This window comes from Eutrigla gurnardus, assembly GCF_963514095.1.
Source record: "Eutrigla gurnardus genome assembly, chromosome: 3".
NCBI lineage: Eukaryota > Metazoa > Chordata > Actinopteri > Perciformes > Triglidae > Eutrigla > Eutrigla gurnardus.
In genome coordinates, this window is record NC_139917.1 from 16,787,279 (window position 1) to 16,799,954 (window position 12,676).

Sequence of the window (12,676 nt, forward strand, 5' to 3'; positions counted from 1 at the left end):
TATGTTGTGGCTTTTTTTTCCTGCACTTTATTAATCTGCATCAACATATACTTTCCCTATGTTTTATTTGCCAAGTAACAAACACACAAAGCTGTTTTTTCTTTGAGGACAGCTCGTGAAACTTCTTCCCGTGAAAAGTAGTCGATTATCTGACTTTTTGTGAAACAAAACTAATGAGGAATGATTTACAAGATGTAGCGAGAAAACAAAAATGCTTTACTTAAAACCAGACTTGGAGAGGAATAAAGAATAAAACCAATGTGTCTCAGCGACCTTAGAAATGCTGGTAAATTCCCTCTTCCTCTTCTTTTGCACCAGCAGAAAGCAGGTAACCAGTAGGAAGTTAACTCCAGCTGGGTTTCATTGCATATCTCTGCCTACCGGCCGCTCCTGCAGGTCAAACAGTGAAACCCGCCCGTCAGCAGTACGGCTACCACATCCAGCTGTCGACCCACACATTACACAGGTGTGTATGTTTGCACAGGTGTTGAAGATCAAGTAGGAGAGAAGTACAAGGAAGCAGAAACAATGATATTCAAGTAATGTCAGAAAACAGAAAACGCATGTAACGGGAGTTATGTGTCCTTTGGTCGACACGCCCAAATATTCCTCAAACCACATCCACCAGACACAACATCCAAAGAATGCATTGCTAATGGGAGAGTTAATAAATACAACAACCTCAAGCCTGTCATGCCACGTATAAGTCATTATTGTACTCAGGTTATTCAGTACGTCAACAAATCTATTTATGACAGAGATGATTTTATTAATGCCACAAATTCAATTCATTTGTGTTTAATGAACTGAAACGAGCAGAAATAAAGTAGAGCGAGAGCAAGAGGAGAACAGAGAGACTATCGGACGGAAATAGAAACTGAATTAAAGTTAGTTCAACTGTAAGGCAGGAGGAAACAGGTCATCACGCATCTACTGACACGGCATGGCCGACACTCTTTACATTGCTGCTTGACAAACAAACAACTTAAACCAAGATATTTAGCTGACTTGTTAGAGGAAAGCAGCTGATAGAGAGAGAGAGAGAGAGAGAGAGAGAGAGAGAGAGAGAGAGAGAGAGAGAGAGAGAGAGAGAGAGAGACAGAGAGAGACAGAGAGAGAGAGAGATTTAACTATTCATACAATTCAATTAAGTAAATTGAAGGAAGTAAATGTCTGATTAAGCGATATGGGGAAGGGTTAGTCCTGTTCGGTGAAACCTTAATTAACCTATTTTATTTATTTCACTCTAACCAAATGATTGCTTCAGTCAAAGTTTTAAATTAAAATGCAAAGCTTTAAAATCAATAGTCTCTTTGCTGCGGGTATCTTGCTATATTTTTCAAAAACGAATGAACACTTTAAAAAAGTGTGTTCAAATTCAACTTGGAATAAAAATATTATGGTTTTCAATAGTTACGTGTTCTAAGGCGGAGTGTTTAAAAGAAGGCTACAGAAATGTCGGCCCACGGCTTCTCGTGTGTCTTACCAGGTTTGAAGCAGACGCCTCAGCGAACGCCAGTCCTCTGGGGAGGATGAGGATGTGGTCCTGCTCTTTGCTGACTCGACCCTTAGACGAGAAAAACGTCAAATCACGTTTTTTGTTGAAGGATCAAATGGATGTTAATCTATACCAGTCAAAAATCAAGTGAACAAATTCAAAAATAAATCTAATTCTGATTGGACTCATTCAATTCAATCAATCTCATAATCAATGAACATACTGTACATTCTGATTGTCTTCAGAAACCGTTGCTGTGGCTCTTTTACTGCTTCCTATATAATGAGCACTCAGTTATGAATGGTGCATACAGCATATTTCACACTTCCAAGACACTGACTGACTATTCAGTGTCCATCATTTTATTTCATTGTTTTTGGACCCATTACTGTCACTTTAAAGGTCTCCGTTTTTTTTAAATCAGCCGTGCGGCTACTCACTGTGATGTAGGCGGAGGTGGAGTGTTTCCAGCTGAACAGGTCCACCAGTCTGTAGGTGCTGGCCAGTTTACAGCGGGTCATCTTCTCGCCTTTCACCATTGTGCTGGATTCCACTCCGTATATGTCGTTGATGGGAGTGACCATCCCCACACCTGAGCGAGAGTGTAATCAGGGTTAAAGGCGGGGGGGAAAGACTATATGTTGAAGAACAATGAGCTCGTCGTACTAAAAGAATCTCTTTTTTAAGTTATTTTTTTGGGCTGTTTTTGCCTTTTATTGAGAAAGAGAGAGACAGAGATAGAGAGAGAGAGAGTGAGAGAGGTGGGGCCGACATTGCAGAAAAGGGTTGATGATGGTCTAATGATGTATCTGACACATCTTGCTCCACCTTATCATCATTTTTGATCCACCCACAATAAATATCAATAACTACTACCAACAGAAACACCTCCACCTGTTGATAGTCCTCATATGTCATATGACAAGCTTTCATCGGGCGCAGCTACTTGTTGCGAAGTGTCGGCACACGTTATGCAAATCAATGTATTTTTGTAATCGATGATGTCGCTAGCGTCGATCAATCACCACGGCGTTAGCTCTGCACGGAGCCCACTGTGGGTGACGCTAACAGCCCCCCAACCTCAGTACTTTGCTTACTGTCGATGGCTCTCAGGCTTACTCATTATGGGTGTATCTTAAGAAAGCTGAACTGAACCACTATATTGCATTTGACGTGTAATTCGGCATTAGTTGTGCATTCCAGCACTGTGATTGAAAGCAGACCTCACATATGGACTCCTGGATAGAACTCCGAGATCAGAAACCCAGAGAAGTATGCGCAGCTCTTCCGGAGTCTGGGGGTTGGGTTGTCTCGGAGTATTGCTTATGCCCTTAAGCACACAAAGCTCATGTTTGGATATGGATCTCCTGTCTTCAAATACTGATGCTGCGTTTTGTTTTTCAGTGCTGTGTAAAGAGGTTTGCACCCTTGGCACGTGTGGCGGCGCTCTGTTAAACGTTAGCGTCTGGTTTCGCGGGGTAACGTGCCACGGCGCTGTGAGAACTTACTGAGGGGGGAGGTGCCCATGCCGGCCACGGAGCTGGCCATGAAGAAGTCGGCGATCTGTCGGAGGGCCAGCAGGCCGGTGGGGTTGTTCCCTTTCCGCTGCTGCTCCTGGATCAGACTCTCCAACTCCTCCTTGAAGGCCTGGAAGAGAAGAGACAACGAGATGACTCAGATTGCATCTTTTCCAATGTAAAGGCATCATTGCCTGGAAATGAACAATATCCAATATATGGATGCTATACATGTAAATCAAGCCGTTGAGAGCTTCAGAGATACAAGATTGGCCACCATCATCCGGAACTTTCTTTAACTGTAATGACATAAAATAAGAAGAAAGACAGACAAGAGAGATGTTGGTGAGGCAGATTTGAGTGAAAGGGAGAAGAGAAAACAGGGGATTAGTGGTGGAGAGGGATGGAAGAGTGAAAACATGTTGGCAACATGGAGAGAGACAGGAAGAGAAGGAATAAAGAGGGAGACGTGTTAATCACAGATTAGACGTGCTCCTTCGGTGTCAATCTGAATCCTCCTCAAAGGGCTTCTATGAAGCTGGATCGGGATAGGCTGGCATCCCGACAAGCCATGTCCGGATTGGCCGTCTGGCCAGCTCACGGGCCGCGTTGCGATTGGCTGCTTGGCCGTGAGTGAGCGTGCGTGGCTCATTCTCATATCCAGACTACAGTCGGATCTGTTGAAGCCACAGAAAATGCTAACATGCTCTTATGCAAGACCAGATGCACGCACAGCTGCATGCGTTGCATCATATCAAGTACTGTAGGATTTTTCTCCTTTCACTTTCTTTCAACGTGAATGTTCCTTACAAGGGAAGAGCTCACGAATCAATCAGCTGCACTTATCGAGCAGTTCTTGAGAAGAAAAACAATGTTTGCTATACTTCTGACAGGATTTGGCAACAATTGAATGTCCCAACTCATAACATACCAGGCCATCTCTGCACGCTGTAGTCGGACTCTGGCTCACTATAACTTCCTGGTGGAAATGTATAAGCAGTGATGGAAATCTGTGACAAAATGGGCACAGCTTGAAAGTGAAAATAGGCCACGACACTATTTGGAATCGATGGCTCCTATTATGTTATATTATATTGCAGGGCAACATTGACTATTCATGCCTTTAATTCATCTCAATGCTTACGCAACGGTCGACACATTCCCAATAGAGCTGTGCACAAAAACATCTCTGACACTTCACTTCCCCTCGTCTCTGCTCAGTGCACCCCCCCCCCCCCCAAGTCGCCCCATGGGACGGTCCATTAGTCCTATGTCAATGGAGACCAGGCCTTTGGTTTTAAGCCCATTTGGGAGGGGGTTGTTAAAAAGTAGAGCAAACCCTCGTGTCAGGACACATACTGTCCCAGGCCACCGATTCTGAACCCGGGCCAGACATTCCTCAGTCCCTAGTGGCGAGGTTGCTGTGGCAACCGGCCCATTGCGGATGTCTGACAGTGGTGGGTCAGGTTTTTTTTTCAGTTGTTGATGTTGTTCTAGGCATTTAATTTACTATAGCAGAGACACCTGACCCTCAGGCAGATTCTGTGTCTCTGAATCAACTAGAAAGGCCTTTGTTTTTGGTCCGTGCTGGAAGATTAGTGCTAGCTTGAACCTGTCAGCTAGCTTGACACTAGTTGCTCTAACAAAAGGACAGTTAGCATCGATAATAACACACACACACACACACACACACGCACGCGCAGTCATCTGCTCAACATTTTGTGTGTGTGTTCCCAAGAAGATTATGACAGCAGGGATTTGATTCCCATCATCTAAACAGATTGACCCTGTGGACTAAAGTGGATCGTATCATTAATATTTCGGCAAAAGCTCCCACATCTGTAGCGAAAACAACAGAAGTCGAGTGTGTTTTTGCTGTGCCGTGTCCGCTCGACTGATGACACTCCCCACATCGACCCAAAGACGGGAAATCAGGTGAACCTTTTTGACATTACGTCATTGCAGTCACAGCACATTTGCAAGTGGAGTGAAAAATAACACACATATCCATCATCTGCCTGATTAAAATCACTGGCAGGCAAGTGGGCGAAGCAAGCCTAACCACTTACTGGAGGAAAAAAAAAATGTGATCCAATCAGAGAAACAAGAAAGTGTTTCCGTGACTACTCCAAAATGGCAAAAGTTAATCTTTCAAAATGGACCTGCAGCGGTCTTCAGATAATTTAGTCGATGTGCAGTTTGGAGCTTGGCCAGCACTTTGGTGTACGAGTTAAAACCCCAGAGTGGAGAGAGCAGTAAAACACGGCCACATGTCTGTTAAATAACAAAAAGCTGGTTTGTCTGAGTTGGACATGGACATGTTTCAGATATTCTCGAGGGTTTATTGATTCTTCTGGATGAGCTGTCAGGATTCATGCCTTGCTGAAGGACATGACAGCAGGGCAGATGCTTCCTGGAAAGAGCATGAGACTTTACTGTGTGTTGGATGGTGAACAAAAATAGATTTTCACACACATATTCTAGACCATCTGGGTCACCTTCTCCAAGGGACAATAGAGTTCTTGGAACTCTTACTACAACAATACATGTGTAGTCTTCGAGGACATTGCGTCACATGATCCACAGAGACGTTTCCTTTTGTCTTGGCCCAGTTATTGTTGTAGATACAGGTGACGCTTAAGCGTCTGCACGTCATCCTGTGGGAAAGGAAGATGGCTATGACTGTCTCGTACACGTCTGTGCTTGTGCAAAGGATGAGTGATGGTTTCAGCATGACCTCACACACCCGTGTCCTCATGTGAAACTAAACTCTCATGGTTTGATCAGACTCGCTGCAGCCAAGTTTCATTTATGGCATTTATTTGGGGTCATTTCCTGGAGGAGGTTAGCATTACATTCTTACACCTACAAAACTGCATCACAGCAGGGTGAACATAGTGACCTGCTTTTCCCCCCTTGGTCTCTTGGTGAAGGCGTCCAAGCTCAGATTGTATTATTTAGAACCGGACGAAAATAGAACTATAAAATTAGCCGAAATAGAACTCTCTGGACATACTAGAAAAGTAAAGACATACATGTAAAGACAGAGAAAAAGAGAAAAGCACACAAATCATCCTGAAAGCTGTAATTTTAGCTACATCCTGCCCATGTCAGCACAAGATATTCTTCCGAGCTGCCAATGTGACACTGTTACAAAGTAAGGAAGTGCCTGCCTGCTTGCCAATGCTATTGATTTCCCCCCATCTAACCTCAGTGCGTCAGTGAAATTGGTCCCCAACTCCAGCTGCAATGGCTCTCTACTCTGCACAAAATCCCCACCCCTTTTTTTCTTGGAGAATGCACTTGTTCACTCCGGCACAAAGTGTGAGCACAGCAGAGCACGTCGGCCAATATCCAGAGCTGATACCTCAAGTCGGGATTTTGGCAGATGTTGAGCTGAAAAACCAAGAAAACGACTTAATGCGGATCGGTAGTGTCATGGTCGATACACTGGGGCCGATCCAGCTTATCGGAACGAGCGCCCCCTAGTTGGGAATAGGTAAATGCAGCAGGAAATTTACTTTTTATTGTTGCAAAAACATGTTTATTTCAGTTGGCGGACGTGGAAGGCTTACACACCGAGCACCCGAGAGATTCCCCTTCGAGGTTGCACATGGGCTAAAGTGGACTTAGTAACATTTCAGTGTGTTACCCTCTAATCCTGAGGGCTCTGCTCCACTGCTGGAAGGTTTTGTCAAGTTCAGCACCCAAGAGATGTCGCGATATGCCAAAACTGAAACACATCCACCGAGACATGGCTCCGGAGGGAGAGGCGGCGGTTTTTAAAACGAGTTTCTGGAGTGAGTTCAACCACTCATGTTTTACCTAATGAGACCTTCAGGACTTTAAAAGGGAAAACAAGGGGAAAACATATAAAGCACAGCAGTGACATTTTCCTCACACAAGGGGGTTTTCAGCAGAACCCAACGCACCATAAATTATCCACTTGTGTTTTCTGGCGAGTGGGGATGTGCATTTCGTCTGCAAACCACGGGACTGGTGCAAATGAGGCTGAGTAAATCTACCACTTGGCATCCTTAAGTCATTTCTATGGATGATGTACAAGGACAAGAACAAAAATAAGATTGAGCGGAGATGCTGAAAATAGAAGCCGCGTGTGGAAGTACGACAAATTCAATTTCATCTGATTTGATTTCAAGCCTCTGAGGGCTTTTGACCTTTTGGGTCACAAATAGAGTCACGTCAACCTAGTTCCCGACAGATAGAGAAGCCTAACCGCAGAATTTAACACAATTTATATCACGATTTATCAACCATGACATAATGAGACTGGGACTTGCAGCCAAAAATCTGTAGTCAAGCTCTTGAAACGCAACAGAAAACCATCTCAGTGTGCGTCACAAACCACCTCAAGGCATATTTCAATCCTTGCATGTCATGCACACTCTTCATGTTAACCAATATCGCCACCAAAAGCCTTCTGAAAAATCCTTTGCTTCCTCTTCTCTCTTCCTTCCTCATATCACTTTAAACAACCAAATAAATCAATCAATATTAAAATACAGCTGACTGACACACATACACCAGTCCAAAAATACTGTTTATATTCTTTATTTGTTTATGGTTCGGGACAGAAAGGGTTCAAGGTTCAGCCGTGGTCTTTGATTCCTCAAGGTAAACACTGCTGCATGAATGAGGCCGGTGGATGAAGTCAGCTGAGATGATTCAGTCCCGCCTGGTCTATATTGGGCCCACTTTAAATACAACCTGCCATCGGAGTGCTACAAAACATGTAATCTGGAGCCGCCACTACTCCCATAACACGGGAATCAAAACAAACAGACGGAGAGCGAACAAGCCAACGAGGGAGGGAGAGAGAGAGAGAGAGAGAGAGAGAGAGGGAGAGAGAGAGAGGGGGGGGGGGGGGCACACATGTGCATGTCCAGCTGGTGGCACACGCTTGTTATTGTTGTTGAATATGAGTAAGCCGGCGCTGAGAGGCCAACTGTCCCAATGTAAGGGCTGAAACACCCACTGCTGCCAAGAGGGAACCACCTGTTACTGCTGACTGAGCGCTGGAGGAGGTCCTGAGAAGCCAGATCCGGATCCAGATCTGGATCCAGATCTTCCTTTGCCTTAGCTGGCTTGATGAAGCCTAAAGCCCCAGTTAGAGGCAGCGGCTACCACAAAGATGGTTATCAACTTGCTTTGTTAACCCAGGCGTTCTTCCGCATGAAACGGGTTGTTTGGCATGTCATTTGACTCTACTACTGCTGCTGCAAAAAAAAAATAATATTTTGCAAAAATATAAACCTTGATGCATCAGATTTAAACTAAAGAAGAGTTGATTAGTGAAAGATGCTTTTTATAGCTTATTTCAATCAGAAACTCTGAGTTGGTCCGGACCAGGTTAGGTCTGCAGATGCTATCACGTTAAAAGAGGTTAATCAAGCTTTGTAGTACACGCCGCTCTGGTTGGCTTGCGTTCAAAACCTTATCAAGAAGGAATGATACACATAACACTGCATGACCACAAGTTAAGCATTTGAACACGCCACAAAGACCAGAGGCGCTCAGCTGGCGGTCTTGTGTGTTTTTGATGATAAGGACGGACTGGAACCGGCTATGCCACACCCACTGCAACAAAAGATCACGCCGATGGTCACAGACGAGCTCAACCAGCGTCCTGCGGGCCGACCACCTGCTTACAGGAAGGGCCCTTCAATGTACTCACTCATTCTTTCCTGAGCCTTAACGGCACTTGTGGGACTCATTCACGTACACGGACGATGTGACGCAGACATGCGCGGAGTATCAAGTGGAAGCCTGCATCAGCAGCAACATGCTGCTGCCCTTCCAGACATCTGGCACCGAAACGCTACGTGCCAAGAAAGCCACACTGGGCATGTACAGAATGCGGATCCCATTTAAAGCTTAAAAAGAAACGGGCCAAACCACGGCAACCACGACTCAATATCAATCACACACACATATGCACACTTCCAGGCTTGTATTACTCTACTTGTGAGGAACGCTCATTCATGACATTCATTGCCTACGTGACGACGTCTAACCTTATCCTGCATCTAACTTTAACTTCACCATCCGTCCACTTGTCGACTCCAAAACGTTCAAAGTGCATTTATCAATACAGGTACAAGCCCAAATGCACACAGATGCACACGCACACACCTCATCTCTCCACATGTAAATCCCATTGTCAACAGTGAGGAGCACTTCAGTCAAGAGACCAGCCTTGAGTCAACAGTGGGGAGTGAATAGTCCTAATACTGTGTATGCTGACCTGAAAGGTCGGGGGCTTAAATGAAACAAGGTGATGCAATTGTTCAAAGGGCACAATACTACTAGCAAGAAATGATAACATTGGACGACTTTGACTTTGTGTTCGGGTAAATGAGTGTGTTGGACTATTATTACCAGCGTTAGGTGCTGCAGTGCTCCATTTCTTTTGGTACAGCGTGGTATCAATCAGTGTTGGCATGTGACTACCTCCATTTACTCAAGTACTACTATACTTAAGTACAATTTTGATGCTACTTTCTTTCCTTCCTTCCTTACTTCCTTATTCCACTACATGTCAGAGGGAAACTTTGGTACTATTTACTTCACTATACTAATTTATAATGAGTATATGCCGGACTTTTACTTGAAACAAAGTGTTTCGTTAAAGTTGTAGTATTAGTACTCTATATACTACTTCCATAACTTGTGTTAAATCAGTAACACTGGCTCTGCCAGCTAAACTCAACAAAATTGTCGTTTAATCATGCTGCGTTCCAGACAACTTGGAACCCAAAGAACTTCCGACCTCCAACTAGAAAAAGCACAATGTAACGCCATTAAATGTCGGAGCGCCTTCTTGTAAAACACAAAGACGCTGTTGTTTTGACGTTTTGAGTGTAAGGCTGAGCGAGGGCGTGGAAGCTGGTGGTTGTATTAGAGTTTGACTGCTGTGGCCAGTGTCACAACATCAACACAAGCACATGTGATGCAGTCACCTCTTTAGAAATCACTTGATTGGGGAATAACAACTGACAGAAAGAGAAAATGGGAACCGATTACACAAAGTAGTAGTCGTTGAGGTGAAAAGTTCTTCGCTTGCAGCAAACTCTGCATTGTGATCAGTGATCTTGATGATGCAACTGCCCTATTCTTAGACATTCACACAGCGTTCCCTACCTTGATTAAAGGTCTGGAATAAAATAGTTTGACTTATGCTCATGGCAGGCAGGAGGCTATACGGGAATCGAGATACCATCGGCCCTTCAGGACCCTCTACGCTGACACCATTATAAAGTCTTCTTCAACCTTTTTAGCAGGTTGAAGAAGACTTTAGATGGAGGGACCTGCTCTAAACGATGTCCCTCCATCAAGCAATTGCATGCATTACACTGATTTTTGGAAACTTAGTTAGCTGACTTACGGGACTCTGTAAGATCTGTGTGACACGTTTCTTCTGCTCCAGAACATTGAAGTCCTGCCGGAGGTCAGGTGACAAGTTCCTGGCCCTGATGTACTCCGGATCGTTGGTGTTGATCCGGTCGAAGTAGCGCTCCTTAGTCCCTCCACTGGGTGGGGGAGGGGTGGTCACCACCTCCTGATGGCTGTCCGCACTCATGCCTGCTTCACCTGTCTCGCTCTCTCTATGGACTCTCACCTGAGAGGACGAGAAGAGAGGAGGAGAAACGTTAGAACACAAATGAGGTTATTTGAAAGGCAAAGTGGGAAAAGTTTCATACCTTTACCATTTAGCAGTATTTTATAATGCAAATAAAAGGGGAGTGTAGGGAACAGAATCGACAGAGTGGGGTAAAAGTTATTAAGGTTTTCCAGAAGGCCAAATGCAAAAGGAAAACAAATTCATAAAGTCTATGATTATCAATCAAATTTGTATGCTGCCTTATCGCCATCTAAACAAGTAGCAATACTTTGTGACTCAATGGAGTAAGCAAAAAGTAATTTATCACTTCCAAAACCAAAGAGAAAACCTCTGGTACAATCCAATCAACTGACAAATAACATCATGGGTGGATGACGGAGTCACCGCGCGTGTTCATCAAACAGGAAATAGATGACCCTGTGGTTGGTGCTCACACTGTGTGACAACTGCACATAAGCATTATTCAGGTCAGTCGACTGAAACACCACCCGGCAACGCACAAGATGAGGACATGGGCAGTTTTTGTTTGAACGTCCAAGCCTTGACTGGTGAGCTGGTTTCCTCCGTTCATTCTCAGGTCAGCTGGCATGAAAACAAGCACTTTGCAGGATACAGGAATTGTCACATAAAAGCAACATGTGTGACTCTAAATGCCTTGTTGTCATGCCAAGGGACACAGCCGATAAAGGCAAATGGAAATACATTTGAAAATACGGGAATGTTTGTTATGGATGTGAAATTGCTGACTTTGTGATGCAATGTGCATTTTAGAGGAAATCTGGCAATACAGTACGAACTAGAAAAAAAAGATTTCTTCTGATATTAGCGCAGTAATTAATGAGCAAAAAACATCAACACTAGATCATGCATAACATGCTAGGTGAAATCCAAATTACACAATACATTCATTCACAGGGAGAGGCAGAGAGGAGACGGACAAAACTGCATTTTCCATGATGCCTTGCAACACGGCTGCTGTTGCAGTAGCAAAGGATAAGCCGGTGGTGTATTAGGGAGAGGCGGGGCTTATCGAAGCTCTAACAGATGGTGTCTCTGATGCTGGGAGAGCAGAGGAATGAGAGGAGAGAGCGAGAACGAGTACTGCTGCTTTCTCTCTTCAAAAGCCCAGTGGTCATCTGGCAGCAGGGGGGTGAACATTTAGGGGTTACTCTGCCAGAAGTGACTCTCCCCCTTCAGCCCTTTCTCTCAACTCTGTATGATGGGAATGATGGGGGTTGTCGAGGTGATTCGGTCAGTACATGCTGTTAAGCTACACGCTCAGGTCAAATGCAATTTAAAAAGATGGTTGAGATTAGTGGAGGGACTCACAGCTCAGTGTATAGGAAAGTCACACTCAGACCAAACAAACAATGAGAAGAAAATCCTTCCAAGTGGATGAATGTGTAACATGTTTTTCATGTGTTTTTCCTCTCTTGACCGCAAAACCTCACAAGCCGGAAGAAAAGCGATGTGTTAGGACATTTAAAATATTGCGTCCGTATTGATTTTAATACGCGAGAGAGCCAGCAACAGCATTCAACGCTTCCTTTCCAAACCAATGGCCTAAAGCGCCACGAGAACGCATTTATCCATTATTCAGACGTCCTTTGCTTTCGCTACAATTGGACAATGCAGTCAACTGTTCCCTGCCTTGCGCAAGGGCACTCCAGTGATAGATAGCTCAATGCATTTTTTTTTTTTACTTTTCCCACCTTAATTTCTTTCCCATCAGTTTCACTTGAACTGGGATCTGTTTTTACAGTCTCTACCCCAGCTTTGAATTCCCTTACTTCTAGTACTTGTTTTTCTGTTGTGCAGAAGTGTCCAATTAAATGTATTATAAACAATCAGCCACACTGCTCAGAAACACACCAGAGAAGCTGTGAGGCTCCTGCCCAACATTTGATTGGAATTCCACACGACCTATTGAAACAGCTGTAGCCTCACCAAAATCGAGTTCCCCCCCCCAATCCAAGCTCTAAACCTCTGCCTCACACACACACATACACCAGGACACCA

General features: G+C 44.4%; 1 protein-coding gene across 4 annotated transcripts in view; it reads right to left on the minus strand.

Annotated features, from left to right (window-relative positions):
• The window catches only part of add3a (adducin 3 (gamma) a), an 81,180-nt gene that overhangs the window by 23,190 nt on the left and 45,314 nt on the right, over positions 1 to 12,676 (minus strand). For all 4 annotated transcript variants that reach the window (XM_084005014.1, XM_084005013.1, XM_084005015.1 and 1 more), the window contains 4 exons: positions 10,421 to 10,654; positions 3,007 to 3,145; positions 1,939 to 2,090; positions 1,487 to 1,567 (listed from right to left, as the gene is read on the minus strand). In XM_084005014.1, the coding sequence (XP_083861140.1) occupies positions 1,487 to 1,567; positions 1,939 to 2,090; positions 3,007 to 3,145; positions 10,421 to 10,654 (606 nt within the window). The remainder of the gene's footprint in view (positions 1 to 1,486; positions 1,568 to 1,938; positions 2,091 to 3,006; positions 3,146 to 10,420; positions 10,655 to 12,676) is intronic.